This window comes from Mugil cephalus, chromosome 15, assembly GCF_022458985.1.
Source record: "Mugil cephalus isolate CIBA_MC_2020 chromosome 15, CIBA_Mcephalus_1.1, whole genome shotgun sequence".
Taxonomy (NCBI): Eukaryota; Metazoa; Chordata; class Actinopteri; order Mugiliformes; family Mugilidae; genus Mugil; species Mugil cephalus.
This window is the reverse complement of record NC_061784.1, coordinates 14,850,512-14,872,597: the sequence shown is the minus strand read 5'-3', so window position 1 is coordinate 14,872,597 and position 22,086 is coordinate 14,850,512. Positions and strand designations below refer to the sequence as shown.

General features: G+C 41.9%; 1 protein-coding gene across 3 annotated transcripts in view; it reads left to right on the top strand.

The window, feature by feature from the left end:
* The window catches only part of si:dkeyp-23e4.3 (rho GTPase-activating protein 7), a 65,893-nt gene that overhangs the window by 43,186 nt on the left and 621 nt on the right, over positions 1-22,086 (top strand). For 2 of the 3 annotated variants that reach the window (XM_047607326.1, XM_047607328.1), the window contains exons 2-16: positions 7,408-7,479; positions 7,574-7,655; positions 8,797-8,860; positions 9,287-9,903; positions 9,994-10,198; positions 11,390-11,782; positions 12,357-12,685; positions 13,047-13,223; positions 16,849-17,008; positions 17,575-17,773; positions 18,201-18,417; positions 20,292-20,406; positions 20,489-20,743; positions 20,944-21,173; positions 21,801-21,974. In XM_047607326.1, the coding sequence (XP_047463282.1) occupies positions 7,408-7,479; positions 7,574-7,655; positions 8,797-8,860; positions 9,287-9,903; positions 9,994-10,198; positions 11,390-11,782; positions 12,357-12,685; positions 13,047-13,223; positions 16,849-17,008; positions 17,575-17,773; positions 18,201-18,417; positions 20,292-20,406; positions 20,489-20,743; positions 20,944-21,173; positions 21,801-21,974 (3,289 nt within the window). The remainder of the gene's footprint in view (positions 1-7,407; positions 7,480-7,573; positions 7,656-8,796; positions 8,861-9,286; positions 9,904-9,993; positions 10,199-11,389; positions 11,783-12,356; positions 12,686-13,046; positions 13,224-16,848; positions 17,009-17,574; positions 17,774-18,200; positions 18,418-20,291; positions 20,407-20,488; positions 20,744-20,943; positions 21,174-21,800; positions 21,975-22,086) is intronic. The other variant, XM_047607327.1, reaches the window with a different exon arrangement.

The window sequence follows — 22,086 nt, the reverse complement described above, 5'->3', positions numbered from 1 at the left end:
AAGATGATAATGAGACGATCAACCGCTCGGTTCTGTTTTCTCTTTGATGGCATCTGACAGTCTGTGCTTGATGACATTCATTAAGGCGATAATTGGTTGATTAGAGCTTAACGAGGACCTGATTGAGGCCTCATTAGACGGATTATGGCGCCCACTTAAACCAACCGCAGATGGTGTAAAAAACAACAACAAAAAAAGCAAAAGTGAAAATGAAAATATAGTACAATTCATGATTTGCGAGGAATCTGAAGAATTCTAATGTCGACTGAGAGCTCTTTCTTTTTGAGAAAGGCCAGAGAATCATCACGAGCTCTGGCAGGAAGAGCGTAGGATTCAGTCTGAATGTGTGTGGGATACTTTTAGAATTTGAGTTTTTTTTTTTTTGTTTTTTGTTTTTTTTTTTAAAGTAGTGCACCCAAAACTGTGCTTTTACTTTGAAATGTGGAATCTCTTGCTTTGTTTTTACACTTGGTCTTGTTGCTTTCAATATTTATGGACCTCACGCTTTCTCTCTAATTAGCGGAGAAGTCATTTATAACTGGTGAAGCAATTTAGATAAAAGTCCTATATGCAGCGACTATAAAACGTACTCAGTCTCCTCCATTTCTTCATGATGGGTTTAATTGAACTTCAGGGTATGTTCAGTGACTTTTTGTGACTTTTACTTACTCAATAACCTTTTCTCTGAGTTGCTTGGAGGGTTCCTTTGTCTTTATGGCGTAGTTGTCGCCATGAATACAGATTAACTAGTGATTTGGACCTTTCAGACACATGTGGCTTTAAACTACAGTCAGATTCTTGAGACTACCAGCACCAATTGTTCAGACCGTCTTTGAATGAGATCAGATACTTTGAGTGGGATGGATTTTTAATGTTAGTGTGTACTTTTCATCATATATTTATTAATTGACTTTGACATGAAACATTTTTCCTACAAGTTGCATTGACCATGATTTAGTTTGTAGAAGCAATAGAAATGGGGGAAATGTGTAGTGGATGGTTATGAATCCACCAAAAAATGAGTCACTTGTCAAAACAACACTGACAAATATCCAATTTTAGCTTCTTAAATGTCAAGATGTGTTGATTTCTACCGTATTAAATCTCTTTTGGAGTTTTGGTTGAATTAAATAAGTAATCTGATTTATAAATAAAGAAAAAATAGCTTCAGTTACAGGAAAGTGAGCAAACTAAAAACTATAAATTATGTAACTGTTTAGCTTTACGATTAGTGAAGAGGGGCTTTCCAGTGTCAATAAAATAAATTTTCTACTAAGACACTATGTTGTAAATGGACTTGCTGTAGTAAGAACAATGAAGGGTTCTTTATTTGCTGTTAATTCGGTTTTATTTCACCAGATACAAGTCCATGAGAACACGTTTCAGCAAGTTGTATATCATAAATAACAATAATATATGAGCTGAGCTTTTTGTTTTGACAACTTAACCAGAATTTATGTTAAAAATATGCCATCAGACTCACAGAGGACCTTGCTTTTGTTTGTTTTGCCCCTGAAGTTAATGAGCTACCGGCGTTTTTACCTGAATGCACAAGTGACCCTTTAGGTATCAAACAAAGGTTTTAGATTCATTATCGAGGTGAGAAATCTGCAGGTAATTACTGAGAAACTTCTAGACTTTGGGGAAAATAAGTCTTTAAACAAAAGAACAATACACAAAACAAGTTAGAAAGGAATAAAACTTTTAGCTAATGGCTGAAGAAAGTATCAAATTGGGAAAAAAAACAGTAAGAAACTTTTATGGTTTGCGAAGTCAAATCAAAGTAAAACATTAAAAAACAACATTTGTTTGAGTAAATAATGTTGTTGCTTTTTCACTTTCAGCAATTCAACAATGCACAAGACTAGTTAGCCTTTCTACCTAATAGCACCTTAAGCTAACGTGAGTTCAGGTTCCTAAGCTAGCTAACGGAGAATGAAGCTCATGCTAATTGGTGAGTGTATTCTCTATCTGTGACCATTAGAATAAAGAAAAAAATGTCATAGTTGGTCTCTTTACTGTTTGTGTTGGAACCACTAGCTTACTGGAGTTGCTGCTAAGAATTCTCACAATGTACTGAAAAACCACAAAATTTCCATTTTGTAAATACATATTATACAAAGGAACATTTTAGGAACATATATTTTGATGACCAAGGTTTAGTTTGTTGCTGTTTACAGTTTTTTTTTATGCTAAGCAAAGCTAAGCTAACAAGCCATTAGCTAGAGCTAAACTATAGCTTTATATTTCCTTTGAACAGAAAAAATCTCACAAATAGCTTCGAGCCTCTATCCAAAAACAACCATTGCATTTCACAAAATGTCAAACTATTGATTTTGGTCATAACTGCAGAAGCATGGCATATTGTTTTCATCTGGTTGTGTAGATTTCCCAGTTGGTAGTAGAAGCGAGGGATGCTTGGTGCCAGCTAGCCCAATGTTCTAGTTGTATTTTGACAACTCCCTGAATTCAAGTATGTGACGGATTTTTTTCTTAAACATGTGAAAAGCAAATTCAAGAACTCAAAGAAATCTCCTCACCAGTTTTGATGGTTTTGACCTGGGGACAGCTGGGTTTCTGCCTGTTGGCACCTTTCTCCTGTGCTGTGTCATATCTGTTTCTGTAAAATGCCCCCGTAGTCCTTCCAACTTACTGTTCGGAAACCTGAGAGTGTTTATCCAAATTCAGCAAAGCCATCTTTCCACTGGCGTGAAGGCTCAGAGGCAGCAGTGTTGTTAGCAACGGAGGGCAACAGTGTGGAGGAAGGATTATGCTGTAATGCATGAGCTAATGCAGCAGTTCCTGCCAGCAGAAGGTGAGCCAAGGTGGCAAAGTTTGAGAGGCCTGGTGTCGTGAAACGTAATGAAAGTCTGAAATGATTGAATTAAAAGAAAAAAGCAAATTAAAGTTAAAGGTATTTATACTAGTTAATAATGACTAATATTTAGTTTATTGTTAATTTAGTTTCCCAGTCACAACAGTAGACAGACATCAGGATCATCATCATAGTAGCTGACTTTTCAGACTGAATGACGCCTTATGATTTTTATCTGGATCACGTTAAATGTGGCCCAAGTCTAAAGACTTATTCATTTTTTGATAGCACAAAAAATTTGATGGTATGATATTGAAATAAAATTGGAAAATATATTAGGGAGAAGCCAAAAGTTTCAAATGAGGTTTATGATAGTAAGGCATGAATTTTAACTTGTGAGAAGAGTTAATAAGAACAATGCAAATGTCTTTCCCTAGCCGTCTGTACTTTGGGCTCCATGCCCTTGCAGTAGCCTTCCTGTCATTATCCGTTAAATTGAATGTTCCTGTATCACATAATTTAATTTAAGTGTTTATTTTGACAGCCTTTTTTTTTTTTTTTATCTTGTCTTAGTCTTCAGAAGAAAGCTGCTTATTAGTCTCATAGACAGTTTATGGCGGAACTGCTCCTAAACTGTGAAACAGTGAAACTGAAGTAAGTAGAGCTCCCCCTGGTGTCTGGCTACAGTATAGATCATAAGTTCCAACTCCTCCATGTTAGTGGGCGGGACTTGGGCCCAATTAAAACACTAAAATACACGTCAATTATTTTTTTTCCAACAATGGTTTCTGTCATTTTAGGTAGTTAATATAATGTTGAGGCATGTTCAAGTGTTTCGATAAGTTGCGTTTTAGTTAGTTATTTGACGCTATAGAAACCAAAGGCGAGTTTGGCCAAAGTGTCAGTTTGGCCAATGGAAGGAAGTGGAGACGTGTAGTCCATATTTATATACAGTCTATGGTTGGTCTCATTTACATTTGAGTAATTTTATCTTTCATAGTTTTAATCAACATAAAGTTGTTGCAGCGTTTAATTATTAATTATTTAATAATTAATTAATTATTTTGATATGAGATTTATCCTAAGCTTCCACTTGCCACCATGTCGACTGCACTGACAGTAATACCATCATCAGAGTAACAGGAAGAAGGAAATATTGCAGGTTGTCTTGACCTCTGGATTTGTGTGAGATGTTCTTTAGTATCAATGAGAACATCAAACACAACAGCGAGCAACCAAGCAGGTGTTCAGTTAACCAGAGTTATATTATTTATATCTTTCTTTATCTCTACACTTACTTACTTATTCATATCAAAGAATATCCTGATCGGTATTGATCTGGGGTAACATTTAAAAACTACCTGTGCAATATTTAAATCAGCTCCACCTTTACTGAGGTGATGAACACATTAATGCATCTTTATAATTATTAAGTGGCAAGAGGCAGAAAAAAGACAAACAAAACCCTTCAAAATAAATCACCTAAGTTTATTTTTTTTCAGGTAAAACTAGTCCCACTTTAGTGTGTAAGAGCTTTATGGCTTTGGCTTCGTGCAGACAGAAACTGACAGTTGCAGCTTAGACAGTCTGTGTTTGTCCAGCTCTATCAAATGATGATGTGAATTTTGGTTCATTTTAAGCCAGGGTAGCTTTTCCCAGTGCCTCTTGAGTTGAAGTAATATGGAGAAGAAAAAAAAAAATAGCCTGAAGTTCTGGTGAATTCTCATCAATCTTTTAGTCCAGGGCAACCTGCACAAACACCAAAACACAAACGTTCCAGTGATCACGTAACCCGACCGTCCAGAGTTCCTCTCAGCCACCAGACACACACTCACTGTCCAGCTTCCTGCCGCTGGCCCGGGTGGAGTCACTCCAATCAGACATCCAAATCTCTTATCAGGGTCCAGAGAGGCCGAATCACAACTTCCTCAGAGACAAAGTCATTTGGAAAGGGAAGAGGCCATTGCTCGCCGTGGTCGTACTCCAACAGTGCGCCCAGAGATAGCATCACTTACGTAAACGTTGAGTGGAGTAGAAAGGGGCCCTTGAACGTGGCGGCTGAAGTGTTTAACCAAATACGTAATCCGAATATAAAACGCATTGTTTTTTCTGACAGGTGTGGAATGAACTCATAATTCTTTCGATAATTAGGTCAGATGTCGGCTATGTTCAGTCCTGAGCCCATGACGGGCTTAGGTATGCGCCCATTGTGTTGTTGTTTGTCCATGTCTCACTGACGTAAAGTGACCAGAGACCTGCCTCCTGGTTTACACTCTAGTCCTGCTTCTTTTTGTTTGGGGGTGTTTCACCCTCTAATAAATCCTTGGTGACATAAAAAATAGTCAAATTTGCCCCATTATAGGGCCTACAATGGATAAAATTGCATTTTTTGTTTGTTTTTTTCATTTTTGTTTTTGAGAAAATAAAATGCCCCTTACTGTAATTCACTGTTCAGAAAACAACAGAAAACAACATTAATCAGTTATAGCATTTTTTTTATAGCAACTGGACATTTTTGTTATTAATGAATCAAGAAGGTAGCGAATTAAACTGATGCCAGAGGATTAAAGAAGTCACATCTTCATCTTAGGAGAGCGTATCTTTGCCTGTCTCCTGATCTAATAAAAGTGTTAAGTCTGTGGTTGTGGTGATCACAGGATCTCAACGTATGTCTCCAAATAGCACGCACAGAGCAGCTTGTTGCAGCATGTGAGGAATCAAAGAAAGTCAAGTTTATTTCTGGGCTTTGTCTTTTCATCTAATTGACTCTTCTGCTTCTGCTTCGCTTTCTTCTGGCCTGCTGCATTTCTATCAACATCTTGCCCCACCGGGGTTTTGGTTTTGAGATAATTCCACTAATAACAGCGGTTCGGTTTCCCCCCTACAGGCTAAAACCTCAGAATAGATCTTTTCTGCAGAAGCCGCGCCTTTAAAAGCTGGCGGGATATACAGACCTGTTCGCTGGAAAACTGGTTTAAATGTCAGCCGCATTCAACTTGTGACCCTTCAGGTTGCAGAACAACAAACCGCGCTAGTAATGATGGATCGGGATGACACTCGTGCCGAGAGACAAAGTGGGTTGGGTGGCTTTAACTCCAGTATGTCCTCTTTCCTTCTCAAATGTCACATCTCCATCACGACGCTGGAAAATTAACTTTATACGAACAAAGGACAAACCTCCCTGTGCTTTACGTTGTTTAACTTTATCACCTGTTATTATTTTTCTCTTAGCGCCGGTTTCACTTCGCCCCAGTGTTCATATATCTGGCCCATCTGCTTTTATGCTGCGCCGTTGTCCCGATTCATGAGACAAGTTTCCGTATCGCTGTCGGGACAATTTTTAGCACAAGCGCTGAAAAGCCGCATAAAATAAAACGAGAATCGGATTCCTTCGCTCCGTGTCACCCCGAGTGAAAGAGTAGGCAGTTAAAAAAAATACAAGCACCAGACAGGAAGCGTTTGAGGAACCGATCTGTCACAGGCAAACGGCTGTTGTTGTTCTTTAGCAGAAACTAATGTTGGTCATATTTCACGCTGTCTGAATATGAAAACAAGAAATGCCCTTGGCGGTATTATTCTAGCTGCTAACTGCAGAGAGAGAGAAGGGGAACGAGAGCAGCGGTGGACAAATATTGTAAGACGTCTTAGAAAATCCAAATCCTCGTCTTGAGCCGCGGAGACAGGCTGATTTTTCTGTCACTGTTTATTGTAAACATCCCGGATCAGGGGAACGGTTTTAAGCTTCAAGTTCAACATTTTGTAATATTCCTCATCAGTTTTCTCATAAATATCAGAGCTTCAGCTGCGTGTCTTGTGTGTGCACCGGTGTTATGAAGTGAGGGGAAATGAATGTGCAGTGAAACGGTTTCGTGTGAAGCCTCCTCCATCATTTACCGGTGGGTCAGGTGCAGAGGTTCTGGTGGTAACCATGGTAACCTTTAATAGTCATCTACTAATAAATAGACACGAGGTGATGATACCAGCTGGAATCCACATGGACAGTAACGATGGAGACTTGGAGACAACTTGGTCGTCTTCGTTCTCCCCATCCGCCTCCTCCTTCAACCTCTTTTCCTCCTCTTCTTCCTTCCTTCCTCCTCTAATTCCTCATTCTCTTTATTCTTCTCCTTCTCTGTTTCCTTCTCCTCCTCGTTCAGTTCTATTTCCAGTAGATGTGAAGCTCCTCTTCATCTATAAACTTCTACAGTGATTGATGTTTTCATGTAAACTCGTGTTTCCGATCGCCATTTAGTCACCATGGTAACGGCTCCTCTCTGATCAAGCTGAAGAATAAAAACAGCGAAGGCACTGAGGGCGGGGCATAAGTTCCCATCCCCGCTTTCAGCCAGTTAGCAGCAATTAAAATGGTCTCTACCAAGAGTCACAGATAATTAATGACCTGGATGTGCTTCCAATTTTTTTCCTCCTCCTCCATCCATGTTTTTTTTTTTTTTTTTTAATCCAAATGCAAATGTAATTAAACTCCATAAACAGACGACTGATTAAGTGCAAATATTTGCCATCTTAAAGCGGGCGGAGCATGAAATGATAATTGAATCAAACCCTATTTTCGTCTCTCTGTGTGTTTGCAGAGATTGAAGCCAAGGAGGCCTGTGATTGGCTGCGAGCGGCCGGCTTCCCTCAGTACGTGCAGCTCTTCAAAGGTAAATAACGATTTCTGCTCAGGCAACCTCCACAATGTTTCTTCAGACATACTGCTGTCCTTCATCTTTTTTTTTTTGTTTTTTTTTTCCCCAGACGGCAGGTTCCCTGTCGACGTTGAGTGGGCCAAGCGTGATCACCCCTTCCTGGATAAGGATGCCCTTGATTCGCTCTGCAGGTAACGAAGCCACGCCTCCAGACTTATACACCTTTTACTTACACATGACGGCTGAAATATGATTGGATAAAAGCTCTAATGCAAAGTTAACACTGAAAGAAGCACCGCAGCTGAGAGACAGACAAGACAAGACATAAAAAGAGTAGGCTACTGGGAATAATTTAATAATATTAATGGGAAAATATTAAGATGTAAGTCCGAGATTTTGATAAATCACCATTGGCCCTGATGATTCACCACTGTCTTTTAATACCAGTGCAACAAACAAAAACAAAAATACCCTTAAAATATAACTAATAATATGTTTATGAAGTTCATAATTACAAAATACCACCTTATTATGTAGGATCCTGCACAAATTAGAGACTGTTTAGATTTTTTTTTACATCTGTTAACATAATAATACACGATGTGCTAAGAACAAAAAGAGTCCGAAAGAACAAAGCTGAAACTAGAGCAGGTTTTTTTTTTTTTTTTTGGAAGACGTTGCATCCAAGTCTATTTTGTTGCCTGGTCGACTGTGAACGCTGCACCGGCTGAAAATCTTTCTCATGCATGAATCTGAGTGGATACAGGGTCAACACTGACCTCTTTTAACCACTGACTCTTAGACACGGCGGATTTCAGGTGGTTCCTTGGCCAACATCTTTTTGTGCCTTCAGAGAGGACGTCTGGATGCAGGAATATAATCAAAAGAGTTGCATCTGAAGAATATAACTGTCTTAAAATAAAAAAAAACCCAGTGTCAGGAAGATTGAATGTGTTGAAACTGGTCTAGACACAATCCTTCACCATATTCTGCCGTAGTTTGTTTCTGAAAGATTAAAATGGGTGATTCTGTTGCATCCAATTTGATTGACTTAGCAGTACAGAATTTTTAGAGAAGCGTCAACAAGGTCTCTGACTCTTTGACTTACAGTATTTGAAAATTCAGCCATATATCTCTTAATGGATGGTGATTTGGAACTGAATGGACTTTGGCGTTTTGTCAGGTTGAAATGTTAAACTGCACAAACTAAGACAAACGTTTGTTCCCCACAAGCTCCTGCTGCAGCCATATCCTAGATGATACCTGGGAGGTTTGATCCGTAACAAACACAGCAGCAGAATCACTCTCCTCCTCTTCTCCTTCCTCTTGCAGGCGGCTGGTCACTTTGAATAAATGTCTGGAAATGAGGCTGGAGCCACGGAGAGCGAAACGCAGAGTGAGTGAAACTCAAACGCAGCAAGACCCTCGTTTCACAGTTCTTAGAGCTGTGAAATCTGTTCATTAGACATCACCCAGTACTCCTCCTTGTCTTCCTCACCATCAGTTACCATCAGTCACCATAATTATCAGTTTCTAGGCGAAACTAAAGTCTGAAAGGCGTAAAAAAATATATATACAAACATGAATGAAATAATCAAGTGTTGCTTTCTTGTATTATATTTAAAAGCCATTAGGGTAAATATGCAATTCTTAAATTAAGCCATGGAAAATACCGTCTACACGCATTGTGTGACCTCATCGTCCATACTGAAGCAGAAAAGGTTGAAAAATACTGACTTTTGGTCCCATTTCTAGGACAACACATAGAAATCCTACAGTTTCCAAAAAGCAACTTGGTTTTTTTTTGTACATCTTCTTCCAGGGGGACGACTGCATCGAGGAGGACTTCTGCGCCATCAGCCCCAACTGGACCTACGACAGGCGGACGCAACAGTGGCGACGCCTCAGCTCCACCGAAGACATCCTCCGTCTGGCCGACAGCTCCACCGGGCTGCAGGATGGAAACGAGCGCCACGACGACGTCTCCTCCATCCACAGCTCCAGCAGCACCGAGAGCGAGGGCCGCGACCGGCACCACAAGAGTCACAGAGAACCCGCCGCCATCTCCGCAACGCTTACTGGAAACACCACAGACGACCTGGAGACCAGCAGGAGCTCCTCCCGCTCCTCCTACACGAACAAGATCCCCTCCCTGGAAACGTCGTTCAGCGGGCCTCCTTCTCCGGGTGGGAGCGGTGGAGGATCGTCCACCATGAGTCTGGAGGCCGAGAGCTGCTTCCCAGACAAACCTCCCAGGAAGAACTGCACCACTCTGCTGAGGAAGATGGAGAAACTGAGGCTGAGGGGATCGGGGGGCCGCCACCATTTGCATCGAAGCAGTGGAAGTAGTAGCAGCAGGAGTCAGGCTCGGCACGTTACAAGTCGGCCGGATCTGGTCCAAGAGGAGGAGAAGATGGAGAGGCTGCACTGCCCTTCAAGGTGAGTGAATGCGAGGTGATCGTAAAAAAAAACACAACCAGAATCTTGGATCTGCTGCTGGATGTTTTTAAACTCCTTGAATGTTTCCAGTCTGCAGGTTAACAGCCGCTCGTCCTCGTCGCACTCGTCTCCTCACACCATCAGCAGCAGCAGCAGCAGCAACAGCCAATCAGAGTGCAGCAGCACCGTCAGCACCCCCAGCCCCGTCACCAGGGTCAGGAGTAACTGCAAACGCTCCAACAGTGGCGCCGGGCTCACCGGGAGGAAGAACCGGAACAACCAGAACCACGAAGAGGTCAGTAACGTCCTAACGTCTCATTTCAGCTTCACCAGAGGAGGGTATTCAGCAAAGATAAGGACTGAGCTCCTGGGTTACTCAACTGGTTGATCCAGTGTCTGCTAAACTAGGTTGTTTGGTTCTCCAGAGACACATTTGATTTGGGCTGCTGGATTTAGTTCAGCTAAATCAAAATCTACAGATGTTTTACAAAACCAGAGGCTGAAATCCTCAGAGAAAACGCCAAGGTGAAAGTGGCAAAGAAAAAGTTTTAACAGAAGAAGAACCTGAAACTCATGTTGGGAGGCCAGATACGTAGAGGCAGTCGAGGCAAGGGAAAAGGTACCATACACTGTTTAAAGATGGACGGTTGAACTGCTCCTGTAAAGTGAAGCCAAAGCAGGTAGAGCTCCCCCTGTTGGCTGGAGGCTGCAGGATAAGTCATAAGCTCCACCTTCTCCATGTTAGTGGGCGGGACTTCTGCCAAACTTAAACACATATGTTCAAGTGTGAATTGTTTCCCAGGAATATAGTGACAAGTTGGTCAATACAAGGAAGTTGAGACGTGTTGTCTGTATTTATATAGAGTCTATGGTTTTAACTAAGCTAATAACATGCTATGACAGTATTAGCACATGAATGCTTGGAGGCAATTGAGAAGAAATAACTAAGCATAACTAAGGGAACTGACTGTAAGTTTAATCAAAAAGTTTTTGTCCTAACCTTAAAACTAGACAGGGTGTCTTCCTCCTGAATCCAAACTGGGCCCTAGTTCTTCAGGAAAGGTTTCTGATAGTCGAAGGCTCTACCTCACATTCTACTTTTTTAAACTCTAGGAACTACAAGTAAGCCTGAACTTTCAGAGTGAAGCGATCTATAAGGGTGATATGTTACGGGGGAGGTTAAACAACTAATTATAAGCACCAATAGCCATTGATTAGACTGTGCCTATATCAATACTGGAAACCATGCTCAGCAACTCTGTAGGTTTGTTTGTGTGATAAGTGACAGATCTGGTTCACAAGCAAATTGTCAGTCGTTACTTTCACAACCTCAGTTTTTTATTTCTGCTCTAAAGGATCTAAAGCAGCGAGCAAACTGGGTGTAGCTAAGCTTTACAACAAACATTTAAAACAAGATGTTTAAGAAACCAACAGCTCGTGTCCAGCTTTCCTGAAACTGATAAGTCTCATCCCTCTTCCACTATAGGACTATAGGAACCAGATCAACAACAACAACAACAACAGCCACGACAGCCTGGTCTTCCAGATCCCCCACGGACACAAACCGGGCACCTTCCCGACTTCCCTCGCCCACAAGAGCGCCATCCTGTCCCCCATCATTGACAGCACTTCCGTCAACTGGAGGACGGGGAGCTTCCACGGATACCAGCGGCGTCACAGCGGGCCCCGGGGCACGTCCTCCCTGGCCAGCGGCGACAGGAACCCCGCGTCGTTGACGTCCAGCTGTGACCGGGGCGTTCCCAGCCCACGCCCGGCACTGGATCACCGGCTGAGCGTTTACGACAACATGCCCGACGAGCGACAGCTGTCTGAAAGCGACGGCGGCAGCGACGCGGAACGGACCGGCGAGGACTCGGATGTGGGTTAAAGGACGGTTACACCAATGTCTTTGCACTTAGAGGCCATGAGGTGTATAGTTCCAGCCACCAATGCAGATTATTCTATATCATCAAAAGCAGGAATATATATCAGTGTTGACTTATTAGCTTCTTATTTTAGCTCTTAACTCTTGGAGAGGGCTCATCCTTAGCACCGAGATAACATAATATATTGTAAATCCAATAATAATATAAGTATCGATAGTACTGATTCACACAAACATCATAATAAAAGGCTCTTCCCCTCGTTTACTTTCTACAACAATAAAACCTTAAATGACCATAAAATGCCTATAAAAATACAGGTAATTCTGTCAAGGTTAGGTGGAAAAAATAATGGTTATTTTTGACTTACTCTTACAATATCAATCAAAATACCAATTTTTTTCTTGTTTTCTGAAAATGTTCAAATATGACTTAGGCAATTATCTTGTTAAGACTAACGATATGATAAAAATCCATGAAGGCCACAGAAGGAGATAAAGTTAGTGTGTCCACAAAAGACACATTAACGAGAGAAACGTTAATATTTATTGGACACTTTTCCTCTCTCAGGTGAGTCGGCTGCTGGCAGGCGAGGACGTTTTCTCGGCTCTGGACAGCGTCCTGGAGAGAATTGGCAAACTCCAACAACTCGTCTCCTCGTGGTCTGAGAATTTATCCGAGGACGACTGTCAAAAAGGTTCCACCTCGTCCTCCTCCTCGTCCTCCGCCTCCTCGTCCTCCTGCTCTTCCTCGTCCCAGGACTCGCCTGCCCACGGCTCCTCGGCCGCCTCCCCCTGCCCCTCCTCCCCCAGCCACATACACCTGGAGGTCCAGCGTCCTGAGAAGGTATCGGCGAACGAGGAGGAGCCGAAGTCCACGTCGCCTCCGCCCAGGAGCAGGTGAATGTGAAGCGATCGAAGCCAGATGTATTCAAAGAGCACGGCACATTTCACAAACCGTATAACTCCAAGTGTTTCAGGCTCATTAAATACAAACACAAACATATAACTGGATGTTTAAAACAACCCTGCATAATGACATTTAGAGGGATTCATTCCCTCAGGTGTCAAGTAAAAGAAATGTTAATGTGAGGTAGTAAAGATAAAAGAAGAAACCTCGTGCTGCAGATTTGTTTTTATATATGGAGCGGTTATAAAAGCTGTGGGGGATAATAATTATGGAACAAAACAGTCTTTGAGCGTAAAAGCAGAAATGTTAACGTCTTCTTTAACAACGTGTCCTCCGTCCAACTCTGTCCAGCAGGGTGAGCCAGCATCTGCACTGGTCCAGTGAGCAGAGTCTGCCCTCCCTGCCCTCCTGCCCCGGAGTCGAGAGCCAGTCGGCCTCCCAGTTCCTCCTGCTGCAGAAGCTGTCGCTGCTCAAACTCACAGCCCTCATGGACAAATACTCGCCGTCAAGCAAGCAGGGCTGGAACTGGTAAGAAAGGATGATGGGTAAATGTAGGCGGAGGTCGGGGAGTTAGGAAACCCGGTCGATAGTTTGTTTTTAGGCTCCTGACTCGAGAAACTTCTTCAAGGGAGTGGGAACTGGTGAAAGTAAATATTTCAAGCAGACTATTTAGAAAAGTCATTCATTATTCATGGGTCAAGTGTAACCTTGGCTCGGATAAAACAAGAGGAATAGACTCCGGAAAACCACAGGGAGGAGTGAGGTGACTCACCTCGGGCCTGCGTTTGGTTCTGTCGTCCTCTCTGCTCTCTGGTTACAAGCTGAATCACACTAGTTTTATTGTGGGGGGTTTTAAAAATGTCACCCGCTCGACCAGAATTTCATAGATAATACCCCCCTCCCTCCCCAAAAAATAAAAAAAACATGTGCTGTCACTGCACTGGAAAACAGCAAATCCTTCTGAAGCAGCAGCTTTGAAAAACGTTTTCCTTCACACTGAGCTGTATTCAGCAGATCATTTAAATTCTGAAGTGAGTGCAGCTCAGGTGAGGAAAAGTTTGCTTGACTCGAGGTCGTATTTGCAGAAAAACGTGGCGAGCTTCAGTAATCCTCAATCACTCATTTGGTATTTAATTGTCAGGTTTGATCATAATAAGAAATTATCCTTTTAATCACAGTTGTGTGTGAAAGTGTTGATAATTAGATAATATCTTCTAGAGATAACAGAAACCATTTTCTTCTTGTTTTTTTTTTTAAACATTTGACACAGTAAATGCGCAAATAGAGAAAAGGACACCAGACCTTCATACTCAGGTCTGATTTTTTTTTAAAGTGACGATAGATTAAGTTTTTTTTTTAGTTGAACTTTTATTTGAGTAATTATTGTGACGGTGAAGTCTTGTTTAGTAAAGTCATTGTTATTCTTTTTAGAATTCAGCTCCCTCCTGACCAGGGAATAAAATCTTTGAGAGAGAGTATCAGAGAATCTCTACTGATCCTCAACTACGGAGGCTTTTATTGTCTCCTTTTCTTGCATCTTCAGTCTCTACATGACCCACAATCTTTCTTCTTGCTGCTGTATTTTTAAGGAATCTGAACAACTAGGAAAACAGTGATGGTGGTACAGGAGACAATGTCCACTTTATTACTTTTCTGCCTTGAAAGCATAGACTGTATATAAATATGGACCCCACTTCCATGCTCTGACAAAACTGACACTATTTCCAGTCATCATTATGTCCTGTTTCAAGAGCATCAAATAACTAACTAAAACTAAACACACAAAAAAAAAAGATCCAAGGTCCGCCCACTAACATGTAAGTGGGTGGAGCTTATGACCTATAGTGCTGCCAGCCACCAGATGGAGCTCTACTCGCTTTGGCTTCACTTTCGAGGAGCTCTTACTCCATCCGTCTTCATTCTGTCTATGATTCCCATCCTCGTCCGTGCATGCTGTAGTCAGGGTTGAAGTTCTCTGTTTGAAATGTCCAGTGCAGGTACGACAAGCCCATCGGGGACAATAAGGGGCAAATAAGGGAACAGCAAAATTTATCGATGAATGTCTAACCTGCAGCTCGTTTCAGATGTAGAGACGCTCTTATTATTGACACAAGTGGATTTAATGAGATCAGTGCTTTGCCTCCTACGCTGTGTTTTCAGAATAAGCCCTCAAATCCATTTCTCCGTAGTTATAATAATAATAAAACATCCACGTTTTCATCTTGTTTACTTTGCTGAAGGTTCGTATTTCATAATAGAGTAAACACAGCTTGTTTTGTGCTTTGGTAGAAAACCAATTTGATATTTTGCTGAGGGTGTTATGCTCAATGAGATAAGGCTGAACATGGCAACCGAGCACTGAGCAGAAAACCCCACTGAAATGAGTCCTCGTAAATATTCCTCTTCTAATTTCCAGGATGAGATGTGTGTTTGGAGGGAGGTGGGAGAAACGGGCGTCGTACGCCGGCGCCTGGAAGGAATCTGCAGTGTGCTGTGTTTTAGCATTTCTAACTAAGTTTTAACTTTAATAAATCACATGGATGATGAGGGGAAGCGTGTAAGAAGTGACTGATGATACGATGAGTTTATTTTGTTTATTTGTTTGTTGGCTTAAATGAGGTGTAGCTTGTGTTCCAACTCAAATTAGGAGGCAATTTAGAGATTTTTGTCCCTCTGAAAATGTGAATTCCGCTACTGTTTGAAAATAATGGAGTTCTTTGAAAAGGTCACATGAATAGATGGGACCTTTATAAAAACATAGAGTGCTCTTCTCTTCCTCCCGTTGAATAAGGTGAAGCTAGAACTGTGGGTTATGTTTGACGCCATCTTGAGTTTGGACCATAGACTGAAGAAAAAGTGCACACCATACAACTCCTCAAAAGTTAAGCCAAACCATATGGAGCTCCCCCTGGCTGGCTGGCTACAGTATAGACGGTACTTATCCGCCCACTAATTTGAACTAAACATTTTTTTTCTGTCGTTTTAAGTAGTTTATTTAATACTAATGAGTGTTCAATTTTCAGTCAAGTCAGTTTTTATGAGAAGTTACATTTTAGTTTGGCACTGCAAAAAAACAGGAAGTGACATCATGATGGACAGCTGTGATTTGTGTTTGAGTGAATGTAAACTGTGCTAACTCACGCCAAGGATCTGAGGGATCTTAGCAGTTTTTCAGTTAAAAGTTAAACTTTTGTTTTCTGAGATTGTCAGTGAATTGATGTAATAAAGTAGCTAGCTAAAGCAACCGACAACTTGCAACAAAACTGCAAAGATCCCTGAGGTCAGTGAGCACAGTTTGCAGCACAATTACTTATTTAGTAGGTTTCGAACAGACATTCCTACTCTAGGTACAAATCACAAAACTGGCTGTCATGATGTCTCATCCTGTTTTTATAGCGTCAAATAACTAACTAAAATGAAGCTAATCAGAAAACAACATCAACATCATATTAACGACCTAAAATTACAAAAAACATCTTTGAAAAACATTAGTGTTACATGTACTTTAGCGTTAAACATGGAGGGGGCTTATGACAGCAGCCAGCCACTAGGGGGAGCTCAACACGCTCTGGCTTCCCTGTTGAGGATTTGCTGTCATTGCGTCCAATTTTTATACAGTCTATGGTCCAGCCACCGAGACACATCGACAAGTTGTTGAATATTTGTAGCTATGATTTAGACGTGACTCCAAATGAAGCTAGATATTACAATACAGCAGTTTAATTTGCAGCATTAGAGGCTAAAAATCTCTTTCCGTCTAGCTCTGGTAGTACAGAAAAGGACGCTGGTATCAGCTCAGAAACACGAGCAAACTTCCTTCAAACAAAACAACGTCTTTGATCAGCGTCCATGGTTTCTCCACAGTTTTTTTTTTTTTTTTCTGCAGTGCTGATTTGAATGGCATACACAGTGTACAGTGATCACCAGGGGCTTATGTAATCAGAAAATGTTTATTTGGCTCTCCCTTCAAAGGAGAACACATCCAACCACAGCCAAGTGAAGCTTGAGATTACAAATTCCCAGGTTGTCTGCAAAACAGTTTTTGAGTATACATTAATTTCCATAACTTTTCCCTTGGCGCTAGTCCACACTGCTCGACTGCTTCCTGAAACTCTGAGGATTTAGGGGTCTGATTGGTCTTTCTTGCCTGCAGGACTGTTCCCAAACCGCCAAGGAAGACCAAGGCGATGGAGGTGAAGGCCCAGAGGGTGTTCGGTGTTCCTCTGCTCCTCAGTGTCCAGCAGACGGGAGAACCGCTTCCTCCCTGCGTCCTCAGAGCCCTCATTTATCTGAGGACCGAGTGTTTGGACCAAGTAAGAGCACCAGACCTGAATCAGTTTTTTTTTTGTTTTTTTTTAACCATTTTCACAGCATTGTATATCCTGTGATACTGGGAAAGCAACTAGAATATGTAGAGAAAAGAAAAGATTGTTTATTGTTGGTTTTAATAATAATCTAATGGTAATCTAATTTAATCTATATTAATGCACACTGTACCAATCGAAGTAAGCGAAACAAAAGCACACAAACTACTTCTGTTCTCACGGTTTCATTATTAATTTGTCAAATACTACAATCTTAAGTGAAATTAAAATATGTGTGTAAGGTTGTAAAGTCGGCTGGCTTTATTACACCTCCCCTCTTGTATTTAACATGGTACAGTCTGATAACTCCTGCTACAAAGAGAGTTCGAATCTTCCACTTCCTGTATGGATACTTTGAATTTGAACTGTTGAGCACACGCAACATTTGGTAAAACTAACTAAACATTTGGAACCTACGTGCAGTCATTGCTTTCACACATCAGTACAAGACAATACAATATAAACGACTAAATACAAGTTTTAATTGGTTTCATTTGTGTCGTGCCTTCTCTCAGGTTGGTCTTTTCAGGAAGTCAGGGGTCAAGTCTCGTATCCAGTTCCTCCGTGAGATGGTCGAGTCCGACCCAGACGGAGTTTCGTACGACAGTCAGTCGGCCTTCGATGTGGCCGACATGGTGAAGCAGTACTTCAGAGACCTGCCTGAACCCATCTTCAGCAGCAAACTCTGCGAGTCCTTCCTCCACATTTATCAATGTGAGCCCACAATAATCAAATTAAAACATGCTAAAGCTACTAACACTTGTTTAAAGGAAGCATTTCATCTAGTTCTTCATAGTCATAACTGGTAAAACTGTCTAACATGCTAAGCCCTAGCTACCTAAAATGCTAATGGTAATACAAATGTTCGAAGAATTATGCCAGCATTTGGCACATCAGTATCCAATTATTGACAACATTTTATCATGAAAGTCGTAGTACATTGGGGTGCTAACATTAGCTCATTTGTTATTCAGATCATTTTGAACAATACGAACAATTAACATGGTTTATATGCTAATAGCTAAATTGTTGCTGCTTCCTGTTTTATGATACATTCAAATATTTAAATTAATAATAATTATAATAACAACAACAACAACAACAATAATAATAATAATAATAATAATAACTGTGCCTGCAGATTTCCCAAAGGATCAGCAGCTGCTAGCGGCTCAGGCGGCCATCTTGCTGCTTCCCGACGAGAACAGGGAGGCCCTGCGAACGCTGCTCTTCTTCCTCCGGGACGTTGTGGCCTGCGTGGACGAGAACCAGATGACTCCCACCAACATCGCCGTCTGCCTGGCGCCGTCACTTTTCCACCTCAACACCTTGAAGAAGAGGGACGGCAGCGCCACCAGGTGAGCACCCATATCTAGTCCATGGAGCTAAAACTGATCAGGAACCAGCTTGTAAAGAGTCAATAGAAGAAGATGGAAACAGATGAAATTGAAAAGTTGTTCTTGTTTAAACGACTTGTATTTAAGAAATGTTTTACAGATCTTAGCCTATTACGGCTAATTGCTAATGTCATATGTCATGAGTGCAGTTTTTGATGAAATTGTAGCTCGGCACAGTTGACGCTACGAACTCGTTGCTCCACCAATTTAACGTCTGGCCTCAGCTTCACCCCCTCGTAGGAAACATGTTTTATTTTTTACTTGCTTGCTGCTTCCAGCCGAGATTCTGATTCAGAAATGAGAGAAAAGAAACTGAGACGAAGAGATGAAAGAATCTAATGATTGAGACCGTCCAGAAAAATGACATTTCACACGTTTGTCCAGTTTTCTCCTCCTTTCCTTCTTCTTCTCTCTTCTTTTTCTCTTCTTTGCCTCTTCTTTTTCTGCTCCTTTTTTTGTTTCTTCTCTTCTTCATCCTTCTTCTTCAACTCTTTCATCTCCTCCTCGCTTTCTTTCTCCCTCTTCTTCTACTCTTCTTTCAGTCTTCCTCATGCCTCTAAGACATGTTTGGTCTCTTCTTTTCTCCACATGGATGGAGATTGTATCAGAAATCATTTCACTCTCTGTGGTGGGAACGATAATTTCTCCACATATCTATGAAATCCCGTTGAGATTTATATTTTTTTAATGGTCAAATCTCACGTCTCGGCCGGTTATTTCTTGCCATTTTTTCCCTTCACAATCTTAAAACATAAAAGTTGAGGCGCAGGACTTCCTGTCAATCTGCCGGGCAGCGACATCAAAGCCCTCCAGAGGAACCTGAATTTGTCGGCCGCAGTAATTGATTCCTGGAACAAACTGTTGCTCTTCGTCTCTTTTCCTGCCTGCAGCAAATAGAAGAGTATATGGTAGAGAGCTTTAAGACTTTAGGCAAAAAAAAACAGTAGAAAAAAAGGTGATGTGTTACTCATCAAAACGCACTGGCAATCGCTTCTTCATTCTATTTCTAACTTTTTTTTTTAAAAAAAAACAGCCTTGACGAGCAGAGAGACTTTATTCATAAACTTATTTCCTCTTACTTTGGCTCCATTATTAACAACACAGTATACACCCAAATCCAGTTTTTGTTAACTTTCTTCGTTTCTTTATTTCTTTGGATCCATAGTTAGCAGGTATATATTATAATCCTTATTTTCTAATAATGTTGAGATATGTTTTAGTCCTAATTGTAGTTAATAAGCTGCTTGTGTTATATATGCGAACGGTGGACCTGCTCCTCTAAAGTGGAGCCAAAGCAAGTAGAGCTCCCCCTGGTGGCTGGCTGCAGTATAGGTCATAAGCTCCACCTCCTCAGTGTTAGTGGGCGGGACTAGGGTCAATTTTTTTTTCAAGGACTGTTTTTGTTATTTTAGGTAGTTGATATAATGTTGACGCGTTTTGAAGTGTCAGTTATTCGGATGGGTTTCGTTTTAGTTCATTATTATTCCACCATTTGCCATGACAGCCACTTCGTAAAAAGGTCGTGGAACCATGAAAAAAAAAACATAGTTAAAAAACAAGAATTGCAGTGTATTATTCAACATTTTTTTGTAACTGGTGGAGGTGGAGCAGAGCGCCGCCCATATCCCCGAGCAAATACCATCACTTTGGCCCAAGGGGAGGAAGTGGAGATGTGTTGTCCATATTTATATACAGTCTATGGTTTAGTGACAGTGGGACTGATTCTGTCAGTCTCCTGGAATAAAACGCGTGTTCTGACGGGAGCAGCATCCAACAACCAAAAGATTTACAGAACTTCTTGTGGAAATAAAAACTCTGCTGTGTTGTCGCTGCAGGTCGAGTCACAGGAAGTACAGCCTGGGCCGCCCGGACCAGCGAGACCTGAGCGAGAACCTGGCCGCCACCCAGGGGTTGGCCCACATGATCACGGAGGCCCAGAGGCTTTTCCAGGTACCACCGACCCCGGCGACCACAGCCAGCCTCTGAACGGCAGAGTTTTAGTTTTCACATCTGAACAGAATCTTCTCTTCAGCTTCCAGAGTTCTGGCCCGGCCAGAGTTTAAGTTTCCCCACGGAGGATTACCTCTCTGAGGAGTCTGCAGGAAGAGGAGGAGGAGGAGGCCTGGTGCCCCACAGTAAGAGAGGGGAGGAGGAGGAGGAGGAGCAGGAGGAGAGAAGGATCCAGCTGCAGCTTAACACCCAGCAACTCCTGAAGGAGGCCAGAGAGAAGAGCCGAGGCTGGGAGAGTCACGCAGCTCCAGAGCACGTGGAGCTCTCCTTCAAGAAGGTGGAGTAAAAAAATATAAAAATAACTCTTAAAAGCGTTTATTTAGTCAACGAAGAGGAAAAAGAAACAGCTGAACTAAGACCAGACCTCAGTCTTCTTCTTCTGGGGCCAGTTTTGACACTACTGGTTTTATTTTACTGTTTCATTAGTTTACATCCATCAACACTGCTTTAACACTATATTATATCATATCTTCTTAGGTGGACGACGGCCTCCCTCTGTGGATGTGGCGCGGCTCCGTGGAGGTGGAAGCCCCACAGGAGGAGCTGCTCCGGCGGCTGCTGAGCGAGCAGAGGCTGTGGGAGGGAAACCTGCGTCAGGCCGCCGTCGTCCAGACGTTATCAGAGGACGCCGACGTCTACCGCTACCTCCTCCAGAGCCAGGGCCACGGCCTGGGCTCCCAGCCCCTCCAGGAACACCTGCTGCTCAGGTAACCACCGTGTGTTTGTCAAGGTTTGACTCTGAAGATGAAGTAACCGTAAATATACTGCAAACTGAAGAAGACAGTCAAAGGTTTAAATAAGTTTTATTTGTGTATATTCAGTATGCAGTGCACTGAAGATGAAAATGAAGCTGAAAACGTATTAGTTATTCATGCAGCATCTGAGCGTCAGGTTTAATGCAGAGCAGCATTTTCTCTGGTTGATCGGCTTCTTTCTGGTGTCTCAACTAAATTAAAAAATAAAGTTTTATTGCTACTGTTCACATACTTCAGCTTGTTGCTGTTGTAGTAGACGTCTTTTATTAGATTTAGTCCTTAACTGTTGTTAAAAAGCAGTTTGCGTCTAAAGACATAGAGACTCAGTGTTTCAGCTGCGTGTTAATCTGCGTTTGCTCTTTTCTCATTTTGCCAAATATAAAAGCAAGAGTTCAAACTAGATACTAGAAAGAAACTCTCTTATAAACCCTCGTCTTCCCGTATGAATGTAACTAAAGTTATGTTTCAAGCCACCGAAAATAGGAGCAAATTAAAAATTAAACATTGTTGATGCAGGACATTTAAGATCAGACCAGGACTTTTTCCTCATGAATCCTCCTCCTCTTCCTCCTCCTGTAGGACCTGGCAGACGGACCCGTCCTCCGGTCCCCTCTACCTGTCCTCCGTGTCCACGGAGCACCCCGAGGTGCAGGCCGAGGGAATCAGGGTCCACGTCCACTCCTGCCTCTACCTGCTGGAGCCCACGGGAGCCAGGAAGACCAGACTGACCCACCTCTGTCGAACAGACACCAGGTGAGACCGACTGAAACTAAAAACCAACGAAGCTGCAGGAAAAACCGAGTCAGTGTCATGAATCCGAACCTCCCTGTAGACGAACGCATGGAGCAGCTGATTAGAACGCATC